Raw genomic sequence first — 16,417 nt, 5'->3', positions numbered from 1 at the left:
AGTCGCTTCCCGCTGTCTGTATGTATGTATGTATGAACGCGTAGATCTTTTAAACTACGCAACGGATTTTAATGCGGTTTTCACCAACAGATAGAGTGATTCAAGAGGAAGGTTTATAGCTATAGTTTAATTCTCAAAAAAATAGAAATCCCTAGAGAAATTGAAATAATGTGAATTCGGTCGGAAAAAAATCCTCTCATTTGAGAGTTTCCGAGGCAATGATACCTCAATGACACCACATTAGTATCTACATTTCACCCATGCGAAGCCGGGGCGGGTCGCTAGTATTTGTATAAAAACAAAAATGTTTCAATAATAGGTACCTACCTGCGTCTAGAATGATTCTTTACCGGGCGGTAATTAATTTTTTGCGGCTTTGGTGATTTTTACGGCTCTTGCGCCTTTTACGGCTCGTCTCGAAGTTATGCTCAGCTTAAATCTATTTTTTTATACTTGTGATAGAAATCCGCTCAAATAATATTCGGTTAGGGCAAACGAGCGGTTTGCATGTGCAAGATGGTTTGCGTGCTTGGCGTGCTACAATCACGATAAGTTAATATCTTCTAGGAATTTACTGTGTTCTTGGAAACACAATCGAGTTTATCCTGCCAGGGTCCGCGTACAGGGCCCTTACAGTAGAAAATACGTGTACATTGTTCGAGAATGTTCGATAACTTCGAGAGTCAATACGAAGGTGATAATAGTTTGTTTAAAAATCCCGTTAGAATTTGTCAAATTTCTTAGCCTGAGATCTATGGAGCGCACTTTGACTTTGCTCCTTTGCTCAGACTTAAGGCTGAGTTAAAACGAGACAGATTTATGTGAGAGATGTAAGTAGCTCTGTCTCGTTTTAACTCTGTCTTAAGTCTAAGCTAAGTCAGTGTGTGCTTTATAGATCTCACCCTTAGTGTGGGTCACAGACCACCACCTATAGACGCCTAATAGCCGAACACCCCCGATTTCAGAGCACGGATCTCCTTTCAGTATGATAAGGCCATAGTCCACCACGCCGCGCTGGCCAAGTGCGGATTGAATTGTTTTTTTATTATAAAATAATAATTGAATTAAAATACAATAATTGAATGAGTTGCAATGTGACACAATAATTATGTGTTTTTACTTTTAACGTATAATTAAAATCAAATCAATTGTTTTTGTTCAAAATCAATTTTACTTCGCTGTGAATGAAAAAAAAACAAAAATTTATAGTAATGAGTTATAACCAGTGGCGTGCACAGGGTTTGAAGCCAGGGTGGGCACTAGTTAAGTAGGAGCCTGTTCACTTGCAGGTCATAATGAAAAATAATATGCATTGAGCTATATTACAACTGGGGTAAGCAGTGCATTTATGCCTCTATGATCTGCACGCCACCGGGTATAACGTGGTATAAGTAGGCAGTTAAAACGTTTTTAATCACAACATTCCTAAATCAACAAACTCATCAACGATACCTTGCATCCTATCATAGAATCGATCATCAACTTTAATAGTCATCTCTAACAACTCATCCTTTGCTAAATCGGGAACATCTTCATCAACAAAAAACATCGGTAACATATACAGGGTGTACATCAATGCATAGTCTAAACTATCTTTAAAGCACTTTTCGAACTCTTCTCTAGAGAAGAGAGAGTCGATATCGAAGTAGTTGAGAAAGCTCGTTAAAGTGTTGAAGTAGACATCTCTGAGATAATGTAAGTGTTGTTTTCTGAAGTTGCGATCGCTCGCCGCATATATAAAGTATAAGAGGTCAATGACCGGGCAGCCGTAGTAGATTTGCTGGTAGTCGATCGGTATGACTTCTGTTACTCGGCCGTCCTGGGAAAGAAAGCATACAACAAGTTTTATTTGACTAACTTTTGCTATTTTATTCGTGTGTTTGGGTTAATCTGTATCTAGGAGTTCTAGTGAACCAGTTTTGATAATATTAAGTAATAACATTTAGGCTTCATGAGTGTATTTCCTGTGATAGCCTAGTGGTTAGGACGTCCGCCTTCTAATCGGAGGTCGGGGGTTCGATCCCGGGCACGCACCTCTAACTTTTCAGAGTTATGTGCGTTTTAAGTAATTAAATATCACTTGCTTTAACGGTTAAGGAAAACATCGTGAGGAAACCTGCATGCCTAAGAGTTCTCCATAATGTTCTCAAAGGTGTGTGAAGTCTACCAATCCGCACATGGCCAGCGTGGTAGACTATGGCCAAAACCCTTCTCACTCTGAGAGGAGACCCGTGTTCTGTAGTGAACTGGCGATGGGTTGATCATGATGATGATGATCATGATGATGATGATGATGATGATGATGATGATGAGTGTATTTGAATAAGCAGTCATGCTTTAGAACGAGGCGACTCCTCAGGTCGAGTCGTAACATACCGAAAAACTGGACTTTAGAAAAACTCCGTGGATTTGGGAGAAATTTTAAGTACAGAGAACATAGAGTATTGTGCATTTTTCATTTATTATCTCAACTCATCGCCGACGTACTACTGAGCATGGGTCTCCTCTTAGAATGTGAAGGGCTATATAGTCGCCAGCTGGTAAAGTGCAGATTGCCAGACTTCGCCTTTGAGAACTTTATGAAGAACTCTTAGGCACGCATGTTTCCTCACGATGTTTTCCCTCAGCGTTAAAGCTAATGATATTTGATTGCTTAAAACGCACAAATATAAGCTAATTTGTACCTATCCCGGAAAATCGAAGAGTTCCTTAGGGATAATTTTTTTTTAAATCCATACGGACGAAGTTTTGGGCAACATTTACTAAATCATAAGATTACTTACAATTTCTTTCAGTAGAACGTTGTTCATTTTATAATCACCATGCACCAAGCATTTTATCTTCGAGTTCAATCCGTTCATATATTTTGGATATTTTTCCAGGGAAATAGGAAAGAATTTTGCTATTTTATTCTTAGTAGCATCATCCATTCTAGTGGTAGATGTGTCACACATTTTTTTAGCCAAATCATTCCAATAATCATCATAAACAAACGACTGTTTTATCGTCTTTATCTTAGTTTCGAAATATTCCGGGTTTCTATTTTGTAAAACAAATGATAATCCATGGAATTTCGCTAATTGTTTTATGGATAACTCCGCAAATTCTATTGACATAACGTCTAATCTTGGCATAGTTTTGTATCCTTTTTTAGTCAAATTATCTAAAATAATCACTTTACTATTCGTTTCGTCATAGCTTTTAACCATTTTGAATCTTTCTTCTAGAGGAATTTTAGCTTTGTCTTGCAACTCTTCATATATTTGCCAGAGTTCTTTATACACGAATGCCTCTTTTGCGTAAACTTCTGGTATGGAATACACTTGAAAGTCATCGTTGTAAATAATGTGCTTTAAAAATAAACTAGTTTCCTTATGGCCCTCAGAAGTATATCCACTTATATTAACTTCATACAATTCTCCTAAAAAATTGTTACCGCCGGTCGAAATTTTACTCGCATCTATTTCATAAGTACCATAACCATGTTTGATAATGATTTTGTTTATAGAATTCCGTAAATCAGGTGTAAATTCTTCACTGATAACGATGTTGGTTCGTTGATAATTAACACTGCATTCATGACTCTGTTTATCTTCCATTTTTAATGCATTAGCAAGTATGTTTTGCACTATTGTCTATCAGTTTAAATGTTAGTACAAACATTAAAGTCAATAGGGCACCTGTTTTCGATAACCAGACTAAACTTTAAATATATTATGAACTTCTTAAATTAATCAAAACAAATGAATTTCTAGGTAATATCACAGTATCACACCCACACCACAGTTATAGCCAATGACACACTTCTGCTTTGACGTAAAGTTGACGTTTTGGTTTGTTTATTGAATAATATTGCGCAATAATTTTAATAAGATATAGCGTTCCAATAAAACGATACATTAATTAAAATTGTTACACAATTTTTCATTATATTATATGCACTATTTTATTATATTTGATTATAGCATATTTATAATCTGTACGTATGCCTAGTTTAATAATTTATTATGTGGTTCATGTTAATGCCACGAGTGATGTCCGCTCTTCAGACTTGCATGTGACTCATGGTGTAATACATGTAATCGTATATCATACCGGTAAAAAGACCTTGTACTTTTTTCGACCGTATAAAAACTTGTAAGTCAGACAGAGACGACTACATAATTTATATTTCTTAACCTATTTTATTAATATCATAAATGCAAACTTTACGTGATAATTTTGTTTATACATATTTTATTTATTGTATATCCCCGCCTACTTTAAATATAGGTGTATTTTCAAGTATCGCAACCTTCTATATTTTATTTCTGTTCATAATTTAAGGTCCCCCCCCCCCTACTTATCTTCGAAGTTTACCGGTTGAAATATCTGAAGTAATTATGGTCAATAGAAATTTATGTACATTTTACAGAAAAATAAAACTGACGCTCTAACTATCATAGTTTTATTGATATTAAAACAATAAACCTCTATAAACAAAGTCATCCTTACCGTTTTATTTCTTCTGTAGTACGGAACCCTCGGTGCACGAGTCTAACTCGCACTTTGCAGGTTCTTTTACCTTCAAAACATTGCGGTGGAATTTGAAAAATCAAATTAATAAAGAACGAAAAACATGCATAAAACTGTGTTAGCAAACTTTTAATTTAATAATCATATTTTATGAAATATTAAATAGTAGCGGGATGTTAATAAAAATTACTTTAATATTCCCCATTCCATATACTCTTCAACCACTTCTGTAATTCTCTCTTTGTATCTTTCATCCAATTTGAAAGACATATCATCAACATTTTTACCATAATCTGGAACTTCATCTTCTACTGTAAATATTATTGGAGAAATATACAATGCTACCATAAGTCCAAAATCTAACGAATCCTTAAAATCTTTTTCAAAGTCTTTTTTCGCATACACATCGTTTATGTCTAAGTCAAAATACTTGAGAAATTCAGCCAATTTATTGTGATATAGATCTTTCAAGTTATTCATGTGAGCCTTTCTGAATTTACGATCAGTTCCAGTGTAAAGAAAATAGAAAAGATCTTCCAGTGGTGACCCGTAGAATAAAAATTGGAAGTCGATTAATACGACCTCTTTATCTTCTTCGTCCTGTAAATTATAAAAAAATGAGGAATATTTTTATTTGCAGTGCTTAATTAATAATAATGACCTTAATATTTTGGAGTGAATATTTTTAAAATCATGAGGTGATCCATCCTTCATCTCCAAAGGTATTTATCAAATCTTAATTAAATTTAAATGATACTAACCCTACGGTACATTCTTTAAAATAAATAACAATTATTGAAATTGGTTCAGACCATAGAGTAAAGTAATACACTGGAAAGTTCAGACTTTAGATTTGACACGAAGGAGTAACATCATCCAAAAAAATAAGTGTCGACTTCGGTCTCATTGAATAAAGGTGGTTCAAAATAGTACATAGAATAAATTTAAAAATCTACTTACGATTTCTTTGACCATCACATTACTCAATCTAAAATCTCCATGACACATGCACTTTACTGAACCAGTTTCACCTTTAAAGTATTTTGGAAATTTGTCATAAAATGTATTGTGTAGAAAATAATCTATTTTCTCTTTTGTGTGTTTATCTAAATGTTCAGTCATAATTCCAAACATTTTGTTTACATAATTTTTCCACGCAATAATATCATCGAAGCGCACTGAAGGTTCTAATGATTTAATCTTCTCTTCAAAGTAATCTGTTCTTTTATGTTCTAGCACAAAAGCTAATCCATGTAATTTGGCAAGCTCTGCGATTGATAGCTCAGCAAATTGTAAAGGCATAACATCTATTCTATTTAAAGTTTTAAATCCTTTTTTAACAATGTTTTCAAGAAATATTGCATCTGAAGTGCATTCATAACTTTTCACAATTTTGAGTCTCTCTCCTTCTGGTACATTTGCATTGTCTTGTAGTGTATTAAAAATATTAATCAGATCAGTATATAGCAATACTTCATGTGAATAACAAGTTTCAACATTGACAATAGATTTCATAATACCCTCACCTGAGATGATTTGTTTAAGAAAAATATGTATTTCTTTGGGTCCATCTTTCGTTTCACCTTCTATATCAACCTCGAAGAGATCTCCTAAATAACTGCTGCCATTACTAGATATCATTCTTTGGGATATTTTGTGCGATGTAAAACCTTTTTTTGCGACAATATTTTTAAGTGACTGTTTAACACTGGGAAGGAACTTAACTTCGGTGGATTCACCATTTGTAATGTTAATTTTTAATAAGTCTTTTGTTACGTTTGTAAGCGATTATTATTTTGCGATTATTATTTTTAATTAAGTGATTTATATTTCTAAATGTAGCGTTTTCTAATTTACCTAAGTAACTCCGTTTTGTACTACTTAGCTCCGACGACAATAAATTAATATGACGTATTGACACTTGAGCTTTTTGGAAGCAAGCAGCATTCGCTGGATAGCACTCTTAGAGAATTGTCGTCGGAATAGTTTAAAATGAATATCTCAACTCTAATGTAATAATATTAAAGTAGCCATAATTGGTAATTGTTTTTGCACCTATACATTAAAGAATAATTCTAGTAAAAGTTATATCATTTGTCTCAGTCGTTATCAGTTCAGAAGGTGGGATATAATCGTGATCGTGTCAAATTCAAAACACACACGGTGAAAGGACTTTACGCCCAAAATAAAAAAGGTACAGATATTTTTTTCCCTACTAGAGTAATACATACCTAGGTATGTTTAAATAACTAAAAATGATATTTAGTTAATATTAATCTGGTCATAGAGTAACATAAATATTTTTTTTTAACAATTTGACCCATTGCATCACAATAATATTTCATTAACAGTTAAAATTATCGACATCATTTGATTTACTTTTTACATACCTGTCAATGAAGTATACCTAAGTTATGAATAGACAAATTTACTAACTTAAAAGCTAGTTAATAAATTGATTCTAACAATGATGTGGTTGTTAAAACGAGTGAGATAGACGTTCTATCCCTGCCTCAATAGTTTGGGTAAGTCATAACAACGACTCCGTTAGCTAGCCCGCGGGTTCGATTCCCAGGCCAGGGCGAATAATATTTTAATTAGGTACATACCTACATATGTGTAAATGTTTATTCGCAACATTTGCTGCGTTCGTTAAGTAGCGTGTAAAAAATTACACGTATGAGAAATTATTGCTCATATACTTGTACACCCGTGGAATCACTTTGGAAACAAATAATTTTATCAAATGAAAAGTAGTAATAAGTACTTTTCACTATTAAGCTTGCCGATACAAGTAACAATACCTGTACAAAATAGTAAAATAAATGTATATCGTGTGAAAATGGTTAAATATACTTATAATAAATATTTGTACATAATACGTACTAGTATACTTGTAGAAACATAACTCGTCTTGAAATACATCGAATCGAAATCGAAATCGTCACAAATAAAATAATATAAACACTATCACTGTGAACGTCGCACTAGTCCATTTTTATTATAACTTTTAAACAAACTTAAGCCACACGAGTACAACTCTGTGCTTGAGCTATGTGAGTTGCACAAAAAAGGGGTCCGTCGATAAGTGGCCTTATGGTTACGTAGGTCGGAGAATTAATGAGAGCCAGCATTCTTTTTGTGCAACTAAACAGTTTCTTTTACTAACTTTAATGTTACAGCATTTTAATGTTTAGAACAAATACTGTTTGCGTATTTTTGTGGTTTTCAGAACAAAATGAGACATGAGAATGATTCAGATTCTGACGAACCAACGTGGAGTGAAGATGAACATTCAGTGCGTAAAAGAAGAAGACTCCACAACGGTCGTTCACGTAGTAAATATAGATCAAACGGAATAAGCGCAAGCGCCAGTGTTCTCGAGGGTGGAGTAGGCGCCTGGATGAATCAGAAGCGGAACAGGCTCGACCAGAGCGTGTAATTCTCCGTTCACGTTTCTGATGCTCAAATATTATAGAAATGGAAAGAAGCGCGAACACGCCGGTACCTGCGACCGTAGTGGGTAACACTGTACCTTAACTAAATATTGAGACGACTTAGTCGAACATCAAACATAAAGATTGCTCTACTCAATGACTTCTAATGTATACGCTCTACTTGCCTATCATGGGCATGTGTCGTCTATAATGCAATATGGCTTGATCCTGAGAGGTAATTCCGTCCATGCAAATAAGATCAGCACTGAACAACATTTTGCTAAATTTACAAGCACCAAACGTATATAGCATACGACTAAGGAACATTTATGCCAGTATTCTCGTCTTATTCATACATTCATACTTCGGTGACACCGAACACGCCTACTGGCCCAGTCCCATTATTTCTCTCGTCCGTGGGACTACGAACGGATAAGGATATTTCAAGTTATTAACAATAATTAATTTTGACTTTTATTATGTTGATATTTCGCTATTATTTTATGTTTTGCTCGTATAAAGTATATGTATAACATATATTTTAATCCTTACTTAGTTTTAGGTTTTTAATTTAATTTAATATTTAATTTAAGGTAATATTCAAACACCAGTTACAATGGTAAAATGTATAAAGATCATCAGACATTATTGCAAGCCATTGTACCTCCATTTTATTGAATAAATTAATCATTCATTCGGCATTCAAAGAACTCATTCAGACCACGAATACAGATGGGAGTAACGAAAGTTTCCCGACCTTAAACGTAATACCTGAATTTGATACGTCAAAACGGAATCAAAATATAAATACGTGGCTGGTTAGGGTTAATGAGTGCGCGAAAATTTATAAATGGTCAGAAAGGCAAATTATACATTTTGCTCTTCCTAAGTTAGTCAAGCTCGCACAAAGATGGTCAAGGGCTACCCAGTTTATTGTTTTCATGGTCTGAATGGCAAAACAAATTAAAAGTTAGCGTTTCCTAGAAATGAAAATAATGGTCTACTGTTGACGGAAATGCTTGCCAGTAAGGCAAAATACGGAGAACCATTTAAATATATATATATATATAAATATATCAAAGATGCTTTTATTATGAAGAAAAGAATGCCATTGATTGTATTTTACTCGGTATAGAAGACCGATATATGAGAACTATTGCTTGAACAGCGTAGTTCACAGAATCTGATAAACTCTTAGTATACCTAAGAAATGTTAAAGTAACAAAAAAAACAGGCAATTCTAATCCGTACTTACAGCCAAGTAATGCCGATAACAGATGCACCAGGTTTACTAGCCCAAATCAGAAGTAACGTGATACTAAGTTAACTAAATGTTATAATTGCGGGGAAGAGGAACATCCATTTTACAAATGTAAACAACCAATCAAACGTTGCGATACTTGCCATACAATAGGTCACATGGCTAAAGACTGTTCCAATAAAACTGTTTTACGTATTCCTAAAGGACAAGATAACGATTCAAAATATTTCAAAGACGCAATTGTACACGGCTAAATTATGCACCGTTTTGTAGAGTTTAGTAGCCAATGTACTATGTTAAGCGAGTCAGCTGCTAAGAACGTGGTAAAATCCTGGTCAGTGACAGATTTACCTATTTAACAGGGTTTTAGAGATAGTATAGTTAATTGTTTGGTAAGGTGTAGGGTCGATATTGAAATAGATACCACTAGAGCTAATGTAGAAGCACTTGTTGTCCCTAATCATTTACTACGTGCGCTTTTATTGCTTGGTCAAACATTTACAGAACAAGAACATGTAGTCATTTACAAAACCTAAGATGAGTTAAATTATGTTGGATAATTCAACAAAACGTATTCAGGTGTATAGTAATACTACTACGTTTATCAATCGTTTAACAGAGATAGACATCTACTCTAAGCTAGTATATAGTGGAAACCTTTTCATCGAACACAGTAACTCCGTATAAACAATACGAAGTAGTACAAAGTGTAATAAGATTAGGTAAATAAAGATCAAGGAAAAGTCGTGGTAAAAGGCCCTTCTGCCCTAGGATTTAACTTAGCTAGTGACCTTCTACTACCTCGTGCACTCTTTTGAACGAAATAATCACCTCACCGTCAGTATTGAATAGAATCAAGCACGGTTTACTAATTAACAAATGAATCAAATAGAACCTACTATGATACAGGCTGAATCGTATGATTAAAATTTAGTCTCGTCATGTAAATAAAGTAACAAAATTATTAAACGAATAGGTATAGGAATTGCTTCGCGTTTTCTTTTAAGGAATTGGGTTGTATAACGGACACTGAAATAAATATAAAACTTAATGATACCACTACTGTTGTATATAGGCTGTATCGGTTATCTTATTCTGAACGGGAGGTAGTACGCGGTATGGTACAAGAGCTCAAAGATTCTGACATCATTAAACAGTCCTCATCAAAGTATGCCTCTCCAATCATACTTATTAAAAAAAAAAAAAAAAAAAAAAACTGGTGACTACCGCCCTTGTGTGGACTCCCGTGCATTGAATGTTTAATTATCTTTTGTAATTTTATATGCTAATTGACATTATGATCCTAGGTGGTGCTATCCACCTTGCACTCACACAATTTTCCAGTTGTTTACAAGGCTGAAACTAGATGGCGCTACTTGGATGTATTTCACGCTATCTTACTATGCTGTGTTGGATATAAGACAAATTACGTTGGCCTTGAAATACAATACGGTTCAGCATGTGAAGTGTTATATTGTACAGAATAAGAAACCCGTCAAAGAATATTATCCAATCCTGCGCATAGGCAATCAGTTAGATAATCTGGCTAGCTAATCCTAAATACTACACTTCTTTGGATCTAGCATCTGGATGTTATCCGATAGAGAGGAGATATGCCGTTTAGACTTGTAAATGTACCGTCTACCTTTCAAAAGACAACTATAACATTCTAGGGAACGCGAGATACAAGTAAGCATTTTCATGTATGGATGATGTGATTATACCGTCTAAAACCATAGAAGAAGGGCTGCAAAATTTCCAAGGTATTTTAGATATATTTCGCAAATCCGATATAACGCCTAATTTGTCAAAATGTCAAAAAAAAAACAACTCTTTCTGGCTGTAGATTCACAAAATACTTTATCTTTATACCAGTTAAAAGTACTAAAAGTATTCACTACATCAAAGCCATGTCACACTATTTTCACAAGTTTAGCGTACTAATATTACTATTATTTTATATTAATTAATATCTGAACTTGGTCAGAAAGAAGTCCCTCGAGACTTCTTTTACTTCCAAAAGTTTTCAAGAATTCATAAACTATCACGGTGTTAAACATGTGTTAAACGCTGTGGCAACACCACGTATCAACGGCCAAATTAAACGATACAATCGAACAGTATTGTCAGCATTAACAGCCTCCAATCATGGTATATCTGAAAGTTCATGGAATGAATCTGTACCCGGTATTCAGCGGGGGGCTTAACAATACTGTAGATAAAGGGACTGGAAAGACTTCTGCACAGGCATTGTTTGGCTTGAGCTTAGTAGGTACGCAGGATTCTTTGCTGCATCACAGATGAAAAAAAAATAATTCAATTCTCACTTTAAACGAAATAGAAATAGAATATAATAATAATAAAACTAGAAAGGATATAACAGAACACTTTCGAAAGCATCGGGATAAACAAAAGGCACGGTTCAACAAACATAGAAAAGTAGCGACATACAAAGTAGGAGAGTTAGTCCTTGTAGAAAGAGATATTTCGTCAATAGGGCAAAGTAGGAAATTAGTTCCTTAGATTCGGGGCCATATCGAATTGTTGATGTTTTGAAAGATGATATTGATAGATATGTTGTAGAAGATACTCATTTATCTCCAAAAATAAAAAAATTAGAGGTATTTTCAGTAGATAAAATTCACTCTTGGATGGTATATAAAAGAACGGAAACAGAATCTGAAATGTCTACTAATAATAATGACAGTAATTGAACAACGTTGGGTTGGTTGGTTAATAAAAATGGTCATATACTTAACTCCTAATTATGTAATTAAAACTAAATACATGTAAGAATCCTAAATAGAATTATCATGTATAAATTATTAATTGTATGAAAATAAAATAAAGTTCAATAAAATATAAGTAACCAACATAAGAATATAAATGTTAGATTATAAGAATGATGTTGTATGTACGGTTACAGTCAGGCCTAATAGTATAAAAAAAATAAAAAAAATAATAATAATAAATAACAATACACAATAAAATGAACAATAATATTTTATAATAAAATAAATGAAAGGCAAGAATATTTAAACTTGGCTGAGAACATAAAGGGGGCTCAATCAAGTTGATATAAACCATTATTATTATTATTAAGAGAAAAAAAATTAAAAGTTAGTCTCAGTTAAGTTATAAAGATTATTCTTCTTGGATTAAAACATAAAGGAGTCTCATTTGAATTACAGAGACAGGTCTCCTTGACTGAGAACATGAAGGGGTCTCAGTTGAGTTTCAGAGACTAGTCTCCTTGGCTGAGAACATGAAGGGGTCTCAGTTGAGTTAATAGAATAGTTTTTCTCGGTTAAGTTATAAAGATTATTCTTCTTGGATGAGAACATGAAGGGGTCTCATTTAAGTTACAGAGACAGGTTTCCTTGACTGAGAACATGAAGGGGCCTCAGTTGAGTTTCAGAGACTAGTCTCCTTGGCTGAGAACATGAAGGGGTCTCAGTTGAGTAAAAAGGATAATTTTTCAAGTTACAGAGACAGGTCTCCTTGACTGAGAACATGAAGGGGTCTCAGTTGAGTTTCAGAGACTAGTCTCCTTGGCTGAGAACATGAAGGGGTCTCAGTTGAGTAAAAAGGATAATTTTTTCAAGTTACAGAGACAGGTCTCCTTGACTGAGAACATGAAGGGGCCTCAGTTGAGTTTCAGAGACCAGTCTCCTTGGCTGAGAACATGAAGGGGTCTCAGTCGAGTTACAAAGAATCTTCTTAGTGTAGGTATTAATATTAAATACATAGTTTAATCTGAGAACGGGGAGATGTCTCAACTAAGTTAAACAATGAAATTTAAGAATCGAATCAAGAGCATTCAGATAAATTGGATATGTCGTAGCCACGCCACAATATTTTATTATAATTATTAATAATTATTGCAATAAACACTCTTTGTTGAAATTAGTTTTACAGTGTGACATCACACTGGTTTCCATTATTTACAAAACACCTAAGCATTATTAGATTTTCCCGGGACGGAAAAAAATATCAGGAAGGCCGACTGTAAGCGATTATTATTTTGCGATTATTATTTTTAATTAAGTGATTTATATTTCTAAATGTAGCGTTTTCTAATTTACCTAAGTAACTCCGTTTTGTACTACTTAGCTCCGACGACAATAAATTAATATGACGTATTGACACTTGAGCTTTTTGGAAGCAAGCAGCATTCGCTGGATAGCACTCTTAGAGAATTGTCGTCGGAATAGTTTAAAATGAATATCTCAACTCTAATGTAATAATATTAAAGTAGCCATAATTGGTAATTGTTTTTGCACCTATACATTAAAGAATAATTCTAGTAAAAGTTATATCATTTGTCTCAGTCGTTATCACGTTACTACAAAAATTTATGGCATCCATTCTAAATATATAATTTAAAAAAAAACAATTGAGATACGTTGTGGTCAAGTTGTGATGCTCACTGGAACACTGCGAGAGTTAAATAATTATGCAAAATACTGTGGCTAATTCCATTGTACACAATCTCTAAACTAAACTAAAATGGCACGTCTAAATCTATTGCTATCCCTTTCATAATGTTGCTTGCGGAAAAGGATGGCACTAAATTTAGACCTGTTAATTTAGTTTAGTTTAGAGATTGTGTACAAGAGAATCGGCCCCATTGTTATGTTTTAGTTAGTAGGTATATAATAATTCAATGTGTTTTAGATAAAACAATATTATAAATGTGAGGTGATAATGTAAACATTAGGGTCTTTTCACATGCATACGGTTGCCGTATAAAGACTCGGCGCCATGCCGCCCGTGGTAACTCTTTCTCATGTACACGGTTTACGCGCGGTTCTCGTTCACACGGCAGCGGCGCGACTAATAATAAAATATGCATATAATTTTAAAATTATTAATAAAGATATATATAATATTTTAATATAATTAATAAATAATGTTTAATAAGTCCACTTTAGACAAAGCAAAAAAACCACAGTTTAGATGTGTTTCATATAATTGTCGAGGTGGTACCTCGACAATTATATGACGAACTATATTATTGAAGACGATGTTGTTTATTTGTATAAAGGACTAACAACTTAACAAGTATATAGCCCTACTCTATTGCATTGACATCGTGACTTCGTCACATACATGAAACAAATATTGGATCCATCCGTACAATGCTATGAGGAAGGAAAAGGGAGATTTTCATACAAACATGAAACGCATAGTATGATAGATCGCACTTTTACTAGTGAAATCAATTATTGCAATAGACATTCTGTGGCAAACCTCCAGGGCTCTGAGATGTTAGCCATGCTGACATCTCATGAGATCTCATGTCACGTCATGAGACGTGATTGAAGGACAAACCAACAAACCAACAAACAAACACACTTTCGCATTTATAATAAGGGTACTGATAATATGGGTACTGATTTGCAATTGAAGCGTTTACACTTTTTGCATTGGTTGGCACTCGTCATGATCATGATGATCAACCCATTACCGGCTCACACACAGAATGAGAACAGGTCTCCTCTGAGAATGAGAAGGGTTTGTCCATAGTCCACCACACTGGCCAAGTGCAGATTGGCCGACTTCATATTTTACCTTTAAGAACATTTGCATTGTAAAAAACTTTTACATACAGATTTCTTCAAGTTGTTTTCTTTCACCATTAAAGTAAGTAATAGGTATTTAGTTACTAGCTTATGCAATGTACGTACTATTTATTTACTCACTAGTTAAATATGTGTGGTCAAACAGATTGTGAAACAGAGGGTGCAGAAGGAAATACTTGAAATCATTCCATTCTAATTGATTATTAAAAATACACCTTACTGATTAACGCTTATCGCGGCCCTAGCGGTTCGGCCTGTAATGTGCGAGCAGCATTAGACTATCTTATGTTTATTTCTCCGAAGCTCATATTATAAATAAACGTATCGATAAGTTATATAACGTGATAAATTGTTGCTAATAATGTTTTTTTTTTTTTTTTTTTTTTTAATTCAGATACAAGTTAGCCCTTGCCTGCAATCTCACCTGGTGGTAAGTGATGATGCAGTCTAAGATGATAGCGGGCTAACCTGGAAGGGGTATGGCAGTTTTTATTAAACCCATACCCCTTTGGTTTCTACACGACATCGTACCGGAACGCTAAATCGCTTGGCGGCCCGACTTTGCCGGTAGGGTGGTAACTAGCCACGGCCGAAGCCTCCCACCAGACCAGACCAGAAATTTAGAAATGAGAAAATTCCAAACCCCTGCCAGGAACCCGGGACCTCCCACTATTAAGACCACAGCACTCACCACTGCGCCACTGCGGGAGGTCGTCAAAATATCGTCGGTGATAAACACCAGATTTAATGTTTTTTAATTTCTTATCGGGCCTCTCAAGTTTTGTAATGAATGATTAACGGAATAAGTATAGTCCACAACAGGCCGAGCTGGCAATTGGGGAAAGAACAACACCCCCCTCCCCCCTCCCCCCTCCCTACTGTACAAAGTGGTCGTCTGTAATAGGCCTTATGCAAATAAATTGGTATAACATAATCCTTTTTAGGGTTACGTAACCAAATGGCAAAAAACGGAACCCTTATAGATTCGTCATATCTGTCTGTCTGTCTGTCCGTCCGTATGTCACAGCCACTTTTTTCCGAAACTATAAGAGCTATACTGTTGAAACTTGGTAAGTAGATGTATTCTGTGAACCGCATTAAGATTTTCATACAAAAATAGAAAAAAAAAAACAATAAATTTTGGGGTTCCCCATACTTAGAACTGAAATACAATTTTTTTTTTCATCAAACCCAGACGTGTGGGTCATCTATGGATAGGTCTTCAAAAATGATATTGAGGTTTCTGATATCATTTTTTTCTAAAGAATGATAAAACTAAAAAAAAAAATATGATTACCATGCAAACTTCCACCGAAAATTTTGTAAAAACAAACAAAAAAAAAAACACCGAGATCTAGTAAGTAGTTTTTGATATTTATCGTGCAAAATGTCGATAAAATACGATTGTAGTACGGAACCCTCAGTGCGCGAGTCTGATTCGCACTTGGCCGGTTTTTTGTAAATGTACCTCATATAATCCATGAATTTCGTAAACATCCAATTTAGGAAAAGCGGCTTCTGAGAGTACTTGTTGTTGAAAGAAAATGAGTTATTTTCCGTTTCATTGTATTTTCGGCTTTTCCAATTCGATCAAGTCAGAGTACCTACCTACGAAGGTA

At 34.4% G+C, this 16,417-nt stretch overlaps 4 protein-coding genes across 6 annotated transcripts in view; 1 reads left to right on the top strand and 3 right to left on the bottom strand.

Annotated features, from left to right (window-relative positions):
* The window catches only part of LOC117988377 (sperm-associated antigen 7 homolog), a 396,860-nt gene that overhangs the window by 113,667 nt on the left and 266,776 nt on the right, over positions 1-16,417 (bottom strand). The window lies entirely within an intron of this gene.
* Positions 1-16,417, top strand: part of LOC117988355 (uncharacterized) — a 206,731-nt gene that overhangs the window by 27,291 nt on the left and 163,023 nt on the right. The gene's annotated exons all lie outside the window — the stretch shown is intronic.
* Positions 984-4,029, bottom strand: LOC117988369 (uncharacterized). Its single transcript, XM_034975501.2, has 2 exons — positions 2,784-4,029; positions 984-1,819 (listed from the first exon to the last, which is right to left on the bottom strand). Exons 1-2 carry the CDS (start codon positions 3,597-3,599, stop codon positions 1,415-1,417), a joined length of 1,221 nt encoding a protein of 406 aa, XP_034831392.1. The 5' UTR covers positions 3,600-4,029; the 3' UTR covers positions 984-1,414.
* Positions 4,440-6,299, bottom strand: LOC117988489 (uncharacterized). The gene is made up of 3 exons (XM_069502832.1): positions 6,042-6,299; positions 5,476-5,942; positions 4,440-5,115 (listed from the first exon to the last, which is right to left on the bottom strand). The coding sequence occupies exons 1-3, from the start codon at positions 6,154-6,156 to the stop codon at positions 4,702-4,704; spliced, it is 996 nt and encodes a 331-aa protein (XP_069358933.1). The 5' UTR covers positions 6,157-6,299; the 3' UTR covers positions 4,440-4,701.

This window comes from Maniola hyperantus, chromosome 14 (genome assembly GCF_902806685.2).
Source record: "Maniola hyperantus chromosome 14, iAphHyp1.2, whole genome shotgun sequence".
Taxonomy (NCBI): Eukaryota; Metazoa; Arthropoda; class Insecta; order Lepidoptera; family Nymphalidae; genus Maniola; species Maniola hyperantus.
This window is presented reverse-complemented; position numbering and strand designations above follow the sequence as displayed.